The following is an 18,782-nucleotide window of genomic DNA, read 5'->3' as shown; positions in this document are numbered from 1 at the left end:
GACTTAACCCCCTCCCCCAACACCCACTCATACACCCCTGCCACCCACCACCCTTCCACCTCACACGCCCTCCTCCCTCGTACACACAACCATTGGACTAGAGACCTGCACCTAGGAGAAATATTTTTATTTTGTATAACAGACAGATATTCTAAACAAATGAAATATTTATTTTCATTTCAGCAAAAATTGTCTACTAGCTAACAGCAAAGACTTTTTTTATAACGGGGGGAATATTTATATGTAAAGTTTTTTGATTTACAGCATTATGAGAGATGAAAAAATAAGAGAATTACGTGCCAATTTTTTCACAAGTTAGATAAATAGAATAATATTGTGGTGCCTTTTGCTGTATGCTGAAGTCGGAGGTCCCATTGAGTTTTTGTAGCCTTTCTTATAAAGACTCCTCGTTTTTATATAGAGAACAACAGTCTTTCTTCCTTTTGCTTTGTTTTTTTCTCTGATTTGGGATCTTCCTCCTTTTGAACTTTAATCTGATTATGTCATCATGCAATATTGATTCCTCCTGTGTAAAAGGTGTCTGTTTACATGAGTATGATCCATGCGACGCGCTCGTTTCACAGGGACATCTAGTCACTGACACAACCGGATGTGTAGGGTAGTTTTTCGCGGATGATTATTGGATGAATCTTTCCAGATGAACATACATCGGTCATTTATGTCCTTGTTCGCTGCCTGTCAGTCATTTGTTGTTCTGTTCTGTGGAAACAAGAGTGTTAGGAAGCTGGTGAGGGAAAGTGACACCAGATTCCTCTGTAGGTGTTCAGGGTGCTGCCATGACATTGTAGTGTTTGCTTTGTGTGTGTGTGTGTATGTGTGTCTGTGTGTGTGTGTGTGTGTGTGTGTGTGTGTGTGTGTGTGCACCTCATAAAGGCTCATTTAGTTGGCGTGACGGTTCACCTTGGAGAGTGTGGTCGTTTGTTTGACTGACATGCTCCTCCCACCAAACCTCACGCTGCCAGAAGCTCCATTGCACTGTAAGAACCTCCTTCATTGGCCAGGGAGCTGCCAATCCAAACCGAACTTAACCAATCCAGTTGTAATCCAGCCTGACTCTGGCCTCCTGTGGACTGCCCAGCCCGCCCGTTTCCTATGCCAGCAGCTTAGAGCCGCACTGTGTCTCAGGACTTCCCCATCACATCACAGCCAAAAGACTGAAAACAGAGAGAGCACGTCATCTCAGTTGCAGTTCAGTCCGCAGGCCAGATCCACATCCCCTCACTCTCCCCCCTGTCTGTCCGTCAGGTTTGTTGCTTTCACTCGTGGCCATGATGGAAGGAAGCATGGGTTAAAACTCTTGAAATTTAGAAGGGAAATTCAGTTGCTTTATTAAAAAGTAAAAAAAAGAAAAAAGGTTTTTACTTTAATAGTTTGTATGCATGTGTTAAAGTGGGCATGTGTGCACCTGTGTGTAGGTCACCATGATAATGAATGAAAACCTTGGAGACCACATCTGTTCCGCTCTGATTCTGGGGCATAGCTAGGAATTCTGGGGCCCCCCCGTGGAGGAGAATATCGCTCTGGGTTCCCCCTTGCTCCCCCCCCCCCCTCTCTTCTTTAAAAAAAAAAAAAACGAGATAATTTTTCTACTGGAAACTCTCTGGGCCTTCTTCAGCCGTGGGGCCCTTGAATTGCCACAATTTTTCACCCCACTGGCGATGCCACTGCTCTGATAGGGAAAATCTCTTGAGTGGCTTCGTGCAGGTTCACACCACTAGAGGGCGAGTTTCTGAGTCTGATTCTAATTCTTTATTTCACTCACAGCCAAATGGTGGCATATAATAATCCTGATTACTGCATCCTTGATTTGCATTCCTATACCTTTATTGATTGAACTTCTTCTTTTTCTTTTGCTTGGTCATATTGACTGAATAATCTGTTATTTGTCTGTCTTCGTCTGCCCCCTCCACCTCACGTCACTTGACCCCCCCCCCCACCCCCACCCCTACCCCCACCTTCATGTCTTTCTCACTTTGATATCAGTCTTCAGAAGCAACTAGCAGATGGATTTAGGCCTCATCTCCAGACGAGTACACTGAACAGCACACTAACAGCAGGCATGTCAGAAACTCTTCCACCTCAAACGTACATCAGGTTTAGAGACCCTTTTCAAGCTCGCTGAGGAGAATAATACTGTGTCAGATACAGTTTGTGTCCCTGTTCATTTCCAATGCGTAGAGTCCGTTTGGTTTGTTTGCTTTTGGTTTGTTTTCTGTTCTCACACAGACAATGCATGGATCACAGATATAGAAAGTATCTTAAAAATGTCAGAGCCCCTGCAGATTCAGGGGAATCATACTAGAAGTATATAAAAACATTATTTGGGTTCCTGACCCAAAGGTCTGGCTAGTTTTGTCTCTTACTATCACTGTAATCAATCTGGGATTTGCAATGTGGAAATACTGCAAGTGAGGGTAGTGTGCTTCTAGAGCTAGTTGAAATGTTAACACCCCCCCCCACCCTCTTTCTCTCTCTCTCTCTCTCTCCTCAACCTGCACTTCCTCTTTCTCTTTTCACACACACACACACACATAGACACACATACATTGTATACATGATGAATAATTTGCTGACACACATGCACACACACACAAACACACACACTCCCTTCATGTTTGTTTGTCAAGCTGTTTGCCTTTGTCTTTTTTTACCTACAAACCCTCTCTCCTCTCTCCTCTCACCTCTCCTCTTTCCTCACCCCCTGCATGTCCTAGTGGTACTGGTAGTTGGGTGCATGGAAAAAGCAGCAAGCAAATCGTTTTTCCACTCGGTGAAAAAAATAAAATAAAATAAAAAATGTGTCTTCATTTTAACATTCAGCAATAAATCCCCCTTTTCTTCATGTCCATCATTCTTGGAATATGCTAGAAGATTTTTTGCAAGTTTTATCAAAAACATACTACTTGTAAAAGAAGAAAAATCAAAAACCACCCCTTCATATGAAAAATAAAACCTTATTCCTACAACTGTGACACACTCCTGTCATCTTTGTAAAACGCGTTTTACCTCCCCCCCCTCTTTTTTTTTTTTTTTTTTAGATTTTGTCGTCACATGTGTTGGCTGCACTGCTAGACATAGATTCACACCTGACAAACGTAATGGTGAGATGTATAAGGATTCCACACCCTGCACGTTTTTTTATATGCATTTCATATGTTTGGGATTATGAGCTTTTGAATGGATGACTTGTGATGGATAAAAAAAACCCACCTGTCTGAATCAGCTTCTACACTCACTCTAAGTTTCACTCTATGTTTGGGATGAAGGTGACGTAATAAAGAAATACTGTGTATATGTAATAGCTTGGTAATGACAATTTTTATAGGCGGCCATCAAAGTAATACCTTCACATTAAAATGTTTGGTTATCAACATTATTAACACACGCACAGTATTTCACACATAAATTACGACCACCTTTTTATTTTTACACACAGTAGTTTTGAGGTTAAGGACACTTCGGCGTTGAAATGATATCTTAACATGAATTAATCTCACTCACACATGCAGTGGAATGCTGTGGCATTACCATCAAGATAACAAACAATGACTTAGTATTGGTCTCCGCCCCCCCTCATACCACTGTCATCCTTATGCGGTGGAGTAACAACATGCAATTCCTGTTTGTTCTCTTTCTCTCAGAGGGTGAGGTATCTGCTGTGTAAGTATCTTTCCTGTCCGTATTTTATGTGGTGCCGTGTCAGTCTCAACAGTCGCTTGATTTTAAGCTTTCAATTTTATTGTTTTCCTGCAGAGGGAAGAGAGAGAATCTTCTTTCACGGTGATGATGGAGCCCCTGGATTATTAACTCGGACCATCAGCGTTGGCTATTGAAACAGATGAGAAGTGAGCTCTCACTCAAAACAGGTAACAAAGACAAGTTTAAATCTAAGCCCTCGAAAAGATTCTCCCTAGAAATAATCCTAATACTAATTTGTGTCATACAACTTTTCAGCATTTAACTATAGAAAATGATCTGCATTTTTCGATGGACAGTTTGATATGTTATGTTTGATATACAGTACAGTACAGTTTCAGGCACCACCAGCTCTGTTGTTTTTTCTGTCTGTCAAATTCTGTGATCATGTGAATTTGGAATAAGGTGATGCGACTTAAAGCTGGTCTTGTATATTAGCGAGCTGTCAATGAGTTTAACTCATGCAACATGTGTACGAAATGCTCAAGCATGTCTTGAATAAACCTGAGACGTTTTTTACAGCAGATATTTCTTTAAATGAAATAGTAGGACAAACACAGGATTTACCAGTAACATTAATTAAGGTTCCACTCCAGTATTAACAGAGCTGTGTTATTGTATATGTAAGTGTAAGGGTAGATCACGTTAAATACTTGACACCTGTAGAGGATGTTTTTTTTAAACAACAAAAAACTGCATACATATTTTCTGGATGTGTTCCAGTAAAGTGAAATAGAAACAATTATCCTCTATTGTCGTTATAACAGCAGCTAAAACAACAACTCTAATTGTGGCCTAAGACTTCTGCACAGTACTGTATGGTGACCATTTTACGCAGATTTAAGATTTGTCCAAACTCACATGCTGCTTCTCTATTTGCAGTTGAATGGCGAGGTTCCACTGCCGCTGGCGGAGGGTGCTATTCTGCGTGTGCACGCTCTTCAGCAGTGTGATCATGCTCTTCCTCTCCGTTGGCGTCTTGTTGACTATGAGCATGAGGGACTTGACACAACCTCCTCTAGATAGAAAGCATTTTATTGCACCGGGAGCTTCGGGTAACGGCGGCTATGCCCAGGGGTCTAAAACTTTCTGGCAGAACAACCAGTATGGAGATGCCTTATGGAACAATCTCCAGCTGGTGGTTGACTACCGTTTTAACCCCATAATGAGCCTCAACAACAACAGCAGGGCATGTAACAAAAGCACATTTTATGAGTCAGTGCGGAGGCAAAGCTTTTCTAAAGTTAATGGTTCAGTAAACTCAGATGAGCTGCCAGAGATGCTGCAAGACTTTGTGAGCTCCATGCACAGGAGGGACTACTCAACCCTCATACGGCCAAATGGACTATGTGGAGCTGGGGCAACAGATGAGGAGGAGGCCCCTTTGCTTCTTCTGGCCATCAAGTCAACAGAGCTCAACTTCAAGAACAGACAAGCCATTCGAAAGACGTGGGGCCAGGCCGGCTGGGTGTCAGGGCAGAGCAGCAGAGGAGAAGAAGGAGGAGGATACGTGCGCAGGATCTTCCTGCTCGGCAGAGAAAACTATGAGGACTTGGGTGAAAATCCGTTAGATCTGTTGCAGAGAGAGAGTAAACTTTATGGCGACATTCTGCAGTGGGACTTTACGGACACGTTTTTCAACCTCACTTTGAAGGACGTGCTCTTCTGGAAGTGGTTCTCGCGTCACTGCAGCGAGACCCGCTTTGTCTTTAAAGGAGACGACGATGTCTTTGTCAACACAGTGAAAATGATGACTTATCTCCGGGACCAACTTAAGGAGCCACAAGCAGACAGAGAGATGGAAAACTTCATGGTTGGATATGTGATAGGTGGAGCATCGCCCAAACGAAACAACAGGTCCAAGTACTTCATCCCTGACAGTTTCTACAGAGGCCTCTATCCTGCATATGCAAGTGGGGGAGGGGTGATTTACTCAGGTGAGCTGACCAAACGTCTGCACACGATATCTGAAAGGGTTCACCTCTTCCCTATCGATGACACTTACGTAGGTATGTGTATGATTCGGCTGAACATCTTCCCGGTCCACCATCCTGCCTTCCTCATATTTGACTTTCCTGGAAAAGAGGAGGAGGAGGAATGCTCATACCACAAAATCCTGGTGGTGCACAAACGAAGTCCCAGTGAGATCATTGAAAGGTGGGCTCAGTTAAAGACACAGCCGCAGTGTTGGGACGCTCCTCTCAGGTAGCACACTCATCAGGAGCTTATTAGATTGTGGAAGGCTCTGGATGTGGTGAATATGAATTTTGATATTGACTTTTATACAAGCTTTGTGAGTATGTTTAATGTATAATGTGTAACCTACATATTGTAAAGTTGTTGAGCTGAGTATTGTAGAGTTGTCAGTCTTTTGTTGTGCAAAACAAAATAAAATCCAGTGAGATTATTATATAATAATCATATGCATGTTTTCATATGTTTTTTTGTTTTTTTTGCATCATTTAAAATCAGGAATCATTTAATTTTAGAATAAGCTCTTCAACAGGGTGTTCATGGGGTCTTAAAACTCAATTTTGGGAAAATGAAGGCCCTTAAAAAGTAATAAAAAGTATAAATTGTGATTTCATGAGGTATTCATTTTTGTCCATAGTTTGACTGCAAAAAGTTCAGTCCCCGTGTTTGTTAAAAACGACACAGGCGTGCTCACCCCTGAGCGAAATAATATCCGAAATTGCACGAAATACACTCCAAAATCGTCAGAAATGGGAAAATAGGTTTATTGCAAACTAACACTGTTTTGTGAGTTACAGATGTGTTAAGGTATGTGATAAGGTCTTAGAATATTTTGAGAAGGTCTTGAAAAAGTCTTAAAAAGGTAATGAAACTTCAGGATTCCTGCATATATCCTATTCAATGAAAAATGGAAACAGGTTCTCTTTTACCAACAGCAGAAAGCAGCCATGACCTGCGATGCCACAACATTAACCATTGTATTTAAAGAGTGGAGTCAGGGACAAGGTAATAAGTTCATGTAGAACTGGTTCCACTGCATCACCATAGGAACTAACTGAATTCTCTGGTTTAATTATATCACAGAGACACGTAGAGACAAACAAACATTTGCTCTCACACCTACGGTCAATGAGTGTCCAGTTCATCTAATCCCCCAAAATGTGCATGTTTTTGGACTGTGGGAGGAAACTGGAGAACCTGGAGTAAACACACACAAAGGGAGGATCTATGTGATATGATATGAATTTGTTTTTATTTTTGGTTATACATTATAAAGAATAAATGTGTGTGAACATCCTACATATTTACACAGCTCTGTTTCATGCAGTACACGTCACAGTCACAGTGTTTGTCCTGTCCTTTACAATCCACATCCCATCATATCAAAAAGAACGAAATAAATGACTAAATGATGGTTTGAAGCTCTTTAAAGAACGTAAACAGAACGTTATTATATAAATATTATTATCATTATCACTATCATTATCATTATCATTATCATTATCATTATCATCATCATCATTATTGTTGTTGTTATTAATAACACTATTATTAACATTATTATCAATATTATTATTAATGTTTTTATTATTATTATCCAAAGACACTTCCTTAACTGAATTCTTTATGTAAAGCACATGGAGTGAGTTTCTGTGAAAGGTTTGTAATGGCATAAATTAACGCAAACATGCGACAAACATAACGCAAAACTGGAAATACAGGTACTGAAATTATGGCCATGTACTCCTCTAAAGAAAACCTGACAGACAAGTGAGAAAAGCAGTTTTCTGGTATTTCACTGTGCATTTAAGCCAATCTCAGCTGACATAGTGTAATAGTCACATCCTGGACAGATCACCAGTCCATCACAGGGTCACATCCACTCTCACACTTACACCTATAAGGTCAATTTAGAGTGTCCAATTGACCTATTCTCCATATTGCATGTTTTATGGGACATGTGGTCCCTTCAGACGGCAGCCTTGGACTCTCACATACAGTATTGTGCCAAAGTTACAAGCTTTGACGTTGTCTTTTTACTTGTTATTTTGGCTTCTTTTTTTTTATGATCAGAAGTCCTTGATGTGGGCTTGTGTGGGCCTTTTCCCACAACGCCATTTGGAAAGCAATTCATTAAAACATTAAAATTACAAAATTACAAATAAAATAATTTACATTTTGTCTGGTTATAAAGGATAAGAAAGCATGCAAAGTGTATTATGTATGTCAATCATATATGTAAAACTGAAATTACAAAGATCTTTAGGAAAAAAAACATATTTTTCAATGACACTGTAACACTGTTAAACTCGGGCTGGACGATTATGGCAAAAATATTAGTCACAATTATTTTTGACTGATATTGAAATCATGATTAATAGACACGATCCTCATTGATTTCAAAACTTGAGTATTTATTGAACCACCAAAACTCAACTTTAAATAACACGCTTGCTGCAGCTGCACACTGGTGCATTCAAGGTGTTTTTCCAGCATAGGAATTTACATACACGCCGCGCCGTGCGGCACATTATCGTTTTCGTTCGATTATAATGTTTTTATGATCGTGAGAAGCCAAAATTGAAATCATGAATAAAATTCAATTAATCGTCCAGCCCTAGTTTAGACCCCCTCAAATTTTGCCTTTGAGGCTTTCAGGGGGTCTCGAGTGTTAATCAGGGGGGTCTAAACCCCCCAGACCCCCTGTATTTCACACAGTGATGATAATAATAATGATAATGATAATGATGGCTTACCTTAATGTGTGCGCGTTCTACTCAAGTAAAAGTACCACTATTTTGATAACATTTTAATGAAGTACAAGTAGAAGTACTGGTCTAAAAATGTACTCAAGTTAAAGTAATAAAGTATATTGTTTAAAAAAGTTACTGAGTTACTTTTTTAAAACAAGGTTCTTTCTTGTATCGTACAAAAAGGACAACGGGACACAAATCTCAAGTTAATTGTTTTTATAATTGAAGGCAAACCTTTACAAAATAAAATATGTAAACACATAATGTATCTGTCAACATGGGTCAAAGGTCACAAATGCTTCAAATTTCTCAGTCACTCAGGAACCTTCATTAACGTCAGTTCATCATTCACTGACAAAGTTTACGGTGCTTGAATTTATTTATTTTTCACATTCAGGCTAATGAATTTTTTTACTCAGTAACAGATGTGATTTAAAACGTAGTGAAGTATAGTACTACCAAAAAAAAAACATACTTAAGTAATAGTAAAATAAAAAAAAATAAAAAAAGACACACAAAAAACCCACTGCAGTAACGCCAGTAAATGTAATGCATTACTTTCCACCTCTGGCTGATATCATGTGATAATAATTACAGTATGTTTTTTTTTTATTAATCACAAAGAACAAGTGTGACAGAAACATAAAACAAATTGACACAGAATGTGTTCCTGTCACTCAAGTCCATGCCTTATAAGTGACTCTCCTAAACAATACATATCACAAAATATCAACAATGTGAAACAAAAATGAAGAAAACACTAAATGATTGACCTGTTCTTATCTTCTGAGGATGTGTGTGTACACTGCTGCCACTGAGTCAGTGCTATAAACAAGTAATAATAATAGTAATAATAATAATAATAATAGTAAAATCATAATAAGTGGCTGTAGAACTGCATGGTCACAGGAAGAAACTGTGTTAAATGCTAGGATTTACTAAAAAAAACAAGACATGATACAACACAGTATGAATATAAATATGAAAGAAAGGAAAAAGAGATCAAGGCTAACTGTTGAATTCTAGGTATCTATGCAATTGCATCTATGTGAGGGGTAGAGAGAGACGCACACATCAGGTCATACAGGAAATACAGGTAGTGAAATTCTCACCGTCTGCTCCTGTAAAGAAAACCTGACAGTCAAGTAAAAAAAAAAAAAAAGGAAAATCATTGTTCTAAGTATTTCACTTTGGCCAAAAATCTCCTCCTGCTTGAAGACTCGTATACATTTATACTCAAAAGGAAAACATGACAACTATCTCATAACATTGTTTACACACAATTGATGTTTAGAAAAATGACCAGGGAGAAGAAAAAAGAAAGAAAATCTGGTGACTTTACCCAGGGCCGTATCACATTCTTCAGATGAACATCGCCTGAGGATGCAGAGCAGGGATCTTATGCTTCTCCACTCATCTGCTCTGTGTTCTTTCCCCCACACTGAAATGCTCTGTTCCTTCAGACTGTGCAGCACGAGCGTCTGGCACATTGTGCTCAACTCAACTCACAAACACTGGTGTTTTTTTTTTTACAGGATAAAAGTCCTGGGCCAGACTCAACGCAGGTATGTTAAGATTATAAAGGACTTATGACTTTTTCTGTCATCTTTCCATCAGATTATTCAAAATCTTTTTAAGACCTGTCCTTGGTGAAGGTGATGGAAAACAGTCTCTCTCTCTCTCTCTGAGCTTCAGAGCAGCAGCGTCTCTTGCAGGCGACAGGATTTCCTTGCTCGAACGTCGGGAAATGACAGATGATTAACTTGATCAGTCGCTGTGAGATGATTGGATGAGAGTCATTGTTGGTGGATTGTACACTGATATGTGGCTTTGTTATGTTTGTAATTGATAAGGTGCAACACAGACTGACAACATTAAAACAGTGTTTTCATGTTTAATGGTGTACATACACGGTTATTTACATAGTTTATATAGTTCAAAAGTAAAAGGTTGATTTTCTTTTCTTTTTCTTTTACATTCTGTATTTTTGTTCAAAATGACATTCAACTCATGACTGTGTTTCAACATCCATATGAAAATGATGATCACTGGAACCTGTTTGGTCAAACTGGTTTAACATACCTCACAATAATCCTCCAAAATCCCTGACTTTGTCCAAATGTACGAATAAGAACTGACAGCTTTTTTTTTTTTACACCAAGTATTAATCTGATTAAGATTTTTTTGTTCTGTTTGCATTTCGTAAATTGATATATTTGTAAAAGTGTCAGGAAAAACGCATCAGAACACTTTTAAAACATTGACGTTAAAGCTACTGTTCGTATGATATGTAATTGTTTTTTGAGTTAAATTAAATTACGTTTTCAAAGTGGGATCATTCACTGCATCAGCGACAGAGTTTTGTTCTCCATATTGTCCAAATGTCTGACAGACTGATGGTTGTTTTGCAGTAATAATGTGTATGTGTGTATGTGTGTATGCAAATCTCATAGGAAAGCGCCCCCCCCCCCCCCCCCCCCCCCCTTCTCTCTGAACTGCTCTGTGATTGGTCGCATTTTCAGAGGAGGGTCAGATATCTATTTCTTTCTTCTCGCTGTAGGTGACTGGACATGTTTGAGTCCCTTAATTAACTTTATGATGAAAGATTATAATGCACTTTTATTATTATTATTGGTGTTATTATTATTATTATCACTGAGTGTAGGAGCCAATGTGGGGTTGGTTTGGGTGGTTGGTGCACGATTACTTGTTAAATTGTGATTTGTAAAGAGTTAATGTCAACAAAATATGCGTAGCTTTGTAGCCCCTTGTTGCTAATTTTGTCCTTCGGATAAAGGGTACCATGGGCACAAAGAGGCATTGATATGTATGTACTGAGAATATCTAGCAGGTTGGGGCTTCATGTGTCCGTTTTGGCTTACTAAGTTAGGTGTAATAAGGTAATTTTGTGTAATTTTTTGACTGTCAGGTCACGACGTGATATTGGATTACGTTGTCTTACTGTTTGAACCTATTGATCGTCATTCACAACCTGGAACATCAAAGGAATATTTCTATGCATTGGTGATCCATCAACTATAAGGGAATGTCCCACTCTGGCCACTTTCAAGAGCCACGTTAAAGCGTGGCTCAGAACTAACCAAACATGCAATCACCACTAAACATACTAATGAATTGTCCTGTTTTTTTTCTTTTTCTTGCTGTTTTGTATAGCTAGTTCTATTATGTATATATTTTGTTCTTTTTATTCCAACATCAACCTGCCTAATATGGGCAACAGATGGAAATTAGCCCCTGGGCTATAATCTGGCGCATTTACATGTACTTTTGTATATGTTCATTAATGTGCATTGTCCTGAAATAATAAATAATAAATAAAAAATCCTAGTCAGGCTTGGATACATGTGAACAGGAATGTAACTTGGATATACAGCACGTGGAAATAAATGCGCAAAAACCTTTCATTTGACTTTCTCTTGCCTTCGCGATTGATGAATCATCTTAACATTCATACTATCTTATCATAGCTGAAGACTTTCAGTGGCTTTGGAATTAAGTGTACTTTCGCCACTACACTGATGTTCTTATGAACTTATTGCGCAATATCACAGAAAAACAGAAAATATATCCCATCAGCATATAAGGTCGAGAAAACTGAACGATAATAATGTTTATCATGCTTTTTTCTTCCCACTGTTTTATTCTATAACTAAGCCTTGAAGACTCTGTACACAATAAGTCTGGTCTTTAAAAAAAACATTTAATATAGTTTGAAAGTCTTCTCATGTGTCCAAACTGACATGCTGTTTCTGTGTTTGCAGTTGAATGGCGAGGTTTAACCTTCACTGGAAAAAGGTGTGGGTGTGGGTGTGCACAGCCTGTGCTGTCGTGGCCCTGCTCCTCCTCGGTCTTGCTAGATTGATGTGCCAACGCGCAAGTGAGCCAGAGCCATATTTGGCCGTAGATGATTATGAAGACCCAAGTGCGACAGAAAGTGCGCCTGTAGTTGAATTTCAACTTTGGAAAAAAAGAAAATTTGCCAGAGTACCAAAGACTTTTTGGCAGAACCACCTCTATGGAGATGCCTTTTGGAACAAACACCAAGCGGTCGTCGACTACCATTTTAACCCCATACTAAGCCACCATGACAGAGGCAGCGAACTTGATAACAGCCCCTTTTATGAATCCTTACTGAGGCAAAGTTTCTCTGAAGTTTCTGGTTTTGTTGGTGAAATGGAGCTGCCAGAGATGTTGCAAGACTTTGTGAGCACCATGCACAGGAGGGACTACTCAGCCATCATACACCCAAATGGACTATGTGGAGCTGGGGCAACAGATGAGAAGGAGGCCCCTTTGCTTCTTTTCGCCATCAAGTCAACAGAGGTTAACTTTAAGAACAGACAAGCCATTAGAGAGACTTGGGGCAAGGAAGGCTGGGTGTCAGGGCAGAGCAGCAAAGCAAAAGGAAGTGGAGGATACGTCCGCAGGATCTTCCTGATGGCCGGTCAAAGTAAGTCTTCAGAGTTATTGGCAGAGAGTAAACGTTATGGAGACATTCTGCTGTGGGACTTTAAGGACACGTTTTTTAACCTCTCTTTGAAGGACGTGCTCTTGTGGAAGTGGTTCTCGCGTTACTGCCGCAAAACCCACTTTGTCTTTAAAGGAGACGACGATGTCTTTGTCAACACAGTGAAAATGATAACTTATCTCCGGGACCAACTTAAGAGGCCACAAGCAGAAATGAGGATGCAAACCTTTATGGTTGGATATGTGATCGGGGGAACATCACCCATAAGAGATGAGTCATCCAAATACCACATCCCTTACCATTTCTACAAAGGAGTCTATCCTGCATATCCATGTGGGGGAGGGTTTCTTTTCTCAGGCGTATTGGCAAAACGTCTGTACCAAGTTTCTAAAAGGGTTCACCTCTTCCCTATCGATGACGCGTACATAGGCATGTGTATGATTCGGCTGAACACCTTCCCATTGCACCACCCTGCCTTCCTCATATATGACTTTCCTGGAAAGGATGAAGAAGCGAAGTGTTCATACCAAACAATGCTGATGATCCACAAACGAAGCCCCAGTCAGATGAGCGATATTTGGGCTCACTTAAGAAAGACAGAGGAGGAATGTTGGGAGACTCCCCTGAGGCATGTGTATATCCCACAACATTTGTAAATTTGTAAACAAAAGGAAATGATTCTGGTGCCAAATGTTGTTTAGTAGACAAAGTTTTCCGTAGAGAGCAAAATGGAGAGGATGTTGTAAGCTGTGATGTCTGTATTTATCGTTTGTTCACATACAGTATGTGTTTATGTCCTGGGGTTATGTTTGAGTGTAGGCCATGGGCTAATTCGTTTTGGAATGGTCTGGATATGATGAATATGAATTTTTCAATGTTAAACTTTGACTTACTGGTTTCAGCCAGGTGATGAACCAGACCATATACACCATAACTGATGGTTGTTAAAGTGATGGTTCTATACTGTAATGTGTCAATTATTACTTATTGTAGAGTTTATTATTCCATTCATTCTTATTTAGTTATTTAGTCTCACTTTTTCCTACTTAGTAAATCAGAGAAACAATGTGATTTTATTTATTATCCACATCCAAATGCAAACAAAACCAGATGAGCACATGGGATATTGTAGTCGACGGTAAATCATCCTAAAATAACTTCTTACTTTGTGTGTGTGTGTGTGTTCTTTTAACACCGATGCCTTTTGTTTTTACCTCTAAAAACATTAAAGTCTTGTCTTTTGACAAGTCTTTTATTGTGTCATTAGTTTTTGAATGAAAATGAGACACCTTTCACAATTCTGGGCTCCCTGGAGGTTTTTCTGTTCACTTGAAACAGATTGGAAACAGACTTGAAACAAACATATTTACATATTATGCTCACCAATGATCTGTTTAAATTGGTACTGAAAAATTAGGATTTTGACATGATCATAGCTTAGGTCTGGCATAGGTTGCCAGATTTGACAAATTACATAAATACAATGCTGCACTGATTGAACCAGCAGGTCTGCAACAGGCAGATTGAAAGTTGAAGTGTGTCTGCTTGAGAGAAGGAGCAGAGGATTATCACATACCGGTTAAATATCCACCAACGCTAACTCTGGCTCATTTTACCTTCCTACTTCCTCTCCCTCTATATTCTATCACATCTCCACTGCAGACCCACATTTTTTCATTTAAAGGGTCACCGAGGCTTCTTAGCTCCAGTAACATACATTACGTCAAACACACCAGACATAAACACAGTTTGCACCACAAATTCCATTTATTTTGTAAATGTACTGGCTGCACCACTGTCGTCAGGGATCAATGTAACCGCTGATAACCTGTATTGGTCATTGCAGCAACCAAGTCCTGCACTGTGGTGCTACTGGCTGCTGATTGTTTGGTAGGTGTTTTTTTTACGTGCACTTGGGTATAAATCATGACCAGATTCTTCCTTTAATCACCTTTAAGCATGGGTGCTGGAATGGTAAAATGCAACAGTTTTGACGTATGTGTGTGTGTGTGTATATATGTAAAGCAATTAAATGGAAGGTATAGCTCTTCTATATTCTATCTATATTTGGCTCAGTAGTTTAACTACTTTAATCTTGGTGAACTGATGTGAAAGCATGAATGCCACCTGCTATGTGCCATAACAGCATGATATATGCCAAGGCCAGCTCACGCAAATGCATTGTGGGCATATTTGCCAGGTTCACATTTAGTAGATGACGGTATTGACAGGGTTTTAGCAAAAACACATGAACATTTAAAACATGCTAAAGTTCCTGTACAACTGGTTCCACTGGTCGCAAGAATTTAACTTTTTGGAAAATTCACTGCCTTATGTCGATTACCTGTCCAGGCTGCCCCCGTCCAAGGTTATTATAGTTAAAGATGACTGAATTAAAATTGAACTAAAATTAATGTAAAATCCCAATCTATTATAACCTTGCTGCAGCCTCCTCATCGGCATTAGAGCTGATTAATAGATAGGGATTCATGGCACCAACGCTTGTATTACTGCTGCACAGGTACACATTTCATGAGATAAAGACAAAGACATTTTAGACAAAATGTTGAATTCTTTATACAAAAGACATGGATTGGATCTTTGTGAAAAAAGCAGTAATAGTACAACCAAGACAAAGATTGGTCAATACAGGATGTAAAGGGACTGAAATTCTCATTGCAACTTCTTCAAGTAAATACCTGAAAAGCAAGTGAGAATATTTGCCAGTATCTTTACTTGAAGTATTGGCGGAAGTGTTTTCACAACACTCACTTTAGGTACACCACAGTCTAAACAGAGCGAGGTGTTTTTCAGCATGTAACATTACTGTAAATGCTTTTTTTCTCCAGTGGATAGCTGTAGGGGGTATGCTCTGTGTCCAGGGTGTACCACACCTTTCACCCAGAGTCGACTGGGATTGGTTCCAGCCCTTAAAAAGATAATGAATGGCTATGGAATGGATGAACAGACTGATTTGCTGCACTGTGGCTGTTTGAGGTCCAAACTGATAAGAGCCACTTTTCTTCAAACACACACTTTGTGTCTTTTCTCTTACATATTCCGCTAAACTACTGGGTTTACAGAGACTGCTTAGTAAAAGAGAAACTAAAAGAGCAGCAGTTCTCTGGACCAAAATGCCTTGCTGATGCCAGAGGTCAGAGGAGAATGGCCACACTGGTTTGAGGTTTGATTTGAAACCAGCTCTCCGAACATACAGCACATCAAACCTTAAAGCAGATGGGCTTCTGCAATCAAGTATAACACTACAGTTTTTGTTGATGTTAGTTGCAGCCCTAATGATATTAAATGTACAGCCAGGGTTTTAAAATGCTGTGGCAAAGCTAATGGCTCCACTGGAGGTTATTAAAGAAATGAAAGGGATGGAATTTAAGTTGAAAGTAATCCTTCAGAATTTCTATCAATCTACGTGTACATCTGATTTATTACTATTATTTGGATAACAATTGTACTTGCAAGACATATTCTGTCCATAGGTTAAAGCTGAATTAAAGGATACAGCCGTGAGCATCTCCAGGCTGCAGACAACTGCAGAGGGAGCTGCTGCATGAGGACCACTGCTTCCGTTCATCAGCAGCATCGGTCAGTGGATGCAGTAGCTCAGCAGAGGTCACTGTTGCATCATTTTAACAGCTCTCCCTCCCAACTGTCCCGTGTCACCAAGCAAATAACCATTTTTTCCTGTCCTTCCCTATTTGTCTTCCACCTCTTCCTCACTGTCCTCCTCCTCACTCTCACTGTACTGGTAGTTACAGCGGTTGGTGTTGACAAAAAGGTCACTCTCATCATCCTCCGAGTCGCTAAGCTCTTCTTCGTTGTCTTTCGCTTCCGTCACCAGCTGTTTGTTTGTCTTGTTCTGCTCTGATGACTCCTCAATAAACCCCTCTGGCCTGGAGAAAACACACAGAACATTACACAACGCACACACTCATAGTAACGCAACAAAATATGATACTTTGTGTTGTGCGTCACATGGCCCTGTCCCTGCGTCTACACCCATTTTCACCGAGTGATGCAGATCAGGGTGTACTGTTCTAAATTGCACTGTGGCAAGCTGAGCTGCACTCGGTGGAAACAAGGGTTTTGAGTGTGCCGTCACTCACCAGAGCTGTTGTTCTTGCAGGTACTGAATGTGATCTTTGTAGAGAATGAAACTGATCTCTGCCTTCACCTTTCCTCCTTCCTCAATAGGATCCACAATCACATAGTCACCTTGAGGATCGGAATGAAGATGCAATTTAATTGTGAAGCAAAGAACAAAAAGTCAAATGTCACATCCTTCATTTATGGAAAGTATCAAAGCCTGGACTGAAATGGGTTTGCAGCAGTGTTTATATAGGCAATACAGGATTCCTGTTTTACTGAGAGACTTACTTGGAAGTAGGAAGTAACTTAACTAACTAAATAAAAGTATGACACAGTATGAGTGAATAATAGTATGACAGATTCATATTAGATATTATTTGTATAAAATAAAAATGCTCATTTATTAGTGAGCTAGTACTTCGGTCACATTATAGTAATAAAAACACACCAACTGCTATATTAACAAAACAGCATTTTTAATATGAAATAGTATTTTTGACTTTCATTGTATTCTTCATGCTGACATGCGTTTCTCTTGGGTTTGTTGATATTATTTCACTCCTCTATTGTCATTTGCATCTTTGCTGTTGTCTACTCTAAATGACAATCAATGTGGCTACCTGACCCTTGCAGCTTGTATTAACCACATTATATAAATATGCAGACTTTAAAACCACAGTGAGCACAAGAAATGAACCATACATCCTGCTCCATCACTTACCTCTCTTAATCCAGATGTTTTTACGGAACTTGGTGGGCATGCTCAACAGGAAGGTCTCACCTTGATGTGTGACGGCTTCATGGAGGTTGTTGCCACGGCTACCAGTGACCTACAAGAGCAAAGGCAGAAGATGGGGTTAATACAGCATCAGATGATAGTCTGGTGAATTAAAATTGAGGATCGACAGTCCTTTAAATCACCTTCACGATCTGCTGGTTTTCTGTGGGTGTGACAAAGTCTCCCAGAACCTCCTGTACAACGTGTTTGCGCTTGGTTGCCTGTGACATTGTAAACAGCGAACTGGAGACTCTTTCGCCAGCTGTTTCGACAAAATGCACATATGAATACAACATTGGATGGTTAATTTTTAAACTTGTATAAAAGGCCTTAACTTTCTCAGTTACCCGTTCATCATATGACAAAGTTTGGGGCAAAGCCATTCTAGTATGACCAGAGACAGAGAACATGCACTACGACAATACATAACCAGTTTTTGAGTAAAGTGCATATAAAGTACTCATTTATTTTAGAGCAACGGACAAACTGGAACATGAAGCGACGATGAGCAGATGACAGCACTTCACCGTTCTCTGCTTATTACCAACAATCATGACCACTAACATAGAGTTAGCCGAACAAGCTAACAGCAGCTATCTGAACACGCATCCTCCACGTTAACAGGCTCCGTAAGTACCTTGAACGAACGAAAGAAGCGATGATACGAGTCTTCAAAGCACAGCGTGAGTCGGAGACGCTTGATAACAGCTGGGGAAATCAGTATATCCACTCAACACGGTGAAATGTGTTATCACTAACTCTGTGTGTCACATGCTTGTGTGTTTTCTGACAACATTAAGTGTTACACTTCCGGTATCAACAGGAAACATCCTTTCGAAATGAACACAGCGCGGTCACGTGGCGTTTCGGTAGCGGCGCTACTGTCAGGGAATGAAACCTTTAGGAATATTTTTTTCCCCTCAAATATTGCGACATAGGTTTTAGTTATTTATTCGTTGCTCATTTG

The 18,782-nt window shown here is 39.7% G+C and overlaps 3 protein-coding genes across 3 annotated transcripts; 2 read left to right on the top strand and 1 right to left on the bottom strand.

Annotated features, from left to right (window-relative positions):
• Positions 1–4,603: 4,603 nt before the first annotated feature.
• Positions 4,604–5,926, top strand: LOC310928290 (N-acetyllactosaminide beta-1,3-N-acetylglucosaminyltransferase 2-like; the record flags this gene model as incomplete). The annotated part of the gene is made up of 1 exon (XM_083890812.1): positions 4,604–5,926. One exon carries the CDS (start codon positions 4,604–4,606, stop codon positions 5,924–5,926), a length of 1,323 nt encoding a protein of 440 aa, XP_083746938.1.
• Positions 5,927–12,230: 6,304 nt separating this feature from the next.
• Positions 12,231–15,875, top strand: LOC310928289 (N-acetyllactosaminide beta-1,3-N-acetylglucosaminyltransferase 2-like; the record flags this gene model as incomplete). The annotated part of the gene is made up of 3 exons (XM_083890811.1): positions 12,231–13,494; positions 14,780–14,823; positions 15,783–15,875. 3 exons carry the CDS (start codon positions 12,231–12,233, stop codon positions 15,873–15,875), a joined length of 1,401 nt encoding a protein of 466 aa, XP_083746937.1.
• Positions 15,581–18,567, bottom strand: eif1ad (eukaryotic translation initiation factor 1A domain containing). Its single transcript, XM_083891210.1, has 5 exons — positions 18,453–18,567; positions 17,959–18,077; positions 17,759–17,867; positions 17,055–17,163; positions 15,581–16,841 (listed from the first exon to the last, which is right to left on the bottom strand). The coding sequence occupies exons 2-5, from the start codon at positions 18,043–18,045 to the stop codon at positions 16,643–16,645; spliced, it is 504 nt and encodes a 167-aa protein (XP_083747336.1). The 5' UTR covers positions 18,046–18,077; positions 18,453–18,567; the 3' UTR covers positions 15,581–16,642.
• Positions 18,568–18,782: the final 215 nt, after the last annotated feature.

The sequence above is a fragment of the Microchirus variegatus genome (genome assembly GCF_963457635.1).
Source record: "Microchirus variegatus genome assembly, chromosome: 6".
Classification (NCBI taxonomy): Eukaryota; Metazoa; Chordata; class Actinopteri; order Pleuronectiformes; family Soleidae; genus Microchirus; species Microchirus variegatus.
The sequence above is the reverse complement of the archived record's forward strand: the minus strand, read 5'-3'. Positions and strand labels throughout refer to the sequence as shown.

What these genes read in the sequence shown, in the direction of transcription:
- eif1ad (XM_083891210.1), bottom strand. Translation starts at nt 18,045, where the DNA reads ATGTCACAGGCAACCAAGCGCAAACACGTTGTACAGGAGGTTCTGGGA. An exon ending in AAAACCAGCAGATCGTGAAG is followed by an intron (nt 17,868 to 17,958) that starts GTGATTTAAAGG and finishes TTGCTCTTGTAG; the next exon opens with GTCACTGGTAGCCGTGGCAA. An exon ending in AAACATCTGGATTAAGAGAG is followed by an intron (nt 17,164 to 17,758) that starts GTAAGTGATGGA and finishes CCGATCCTCAAG; the next exon opens with GTGACTATGTGATTGTGGAT.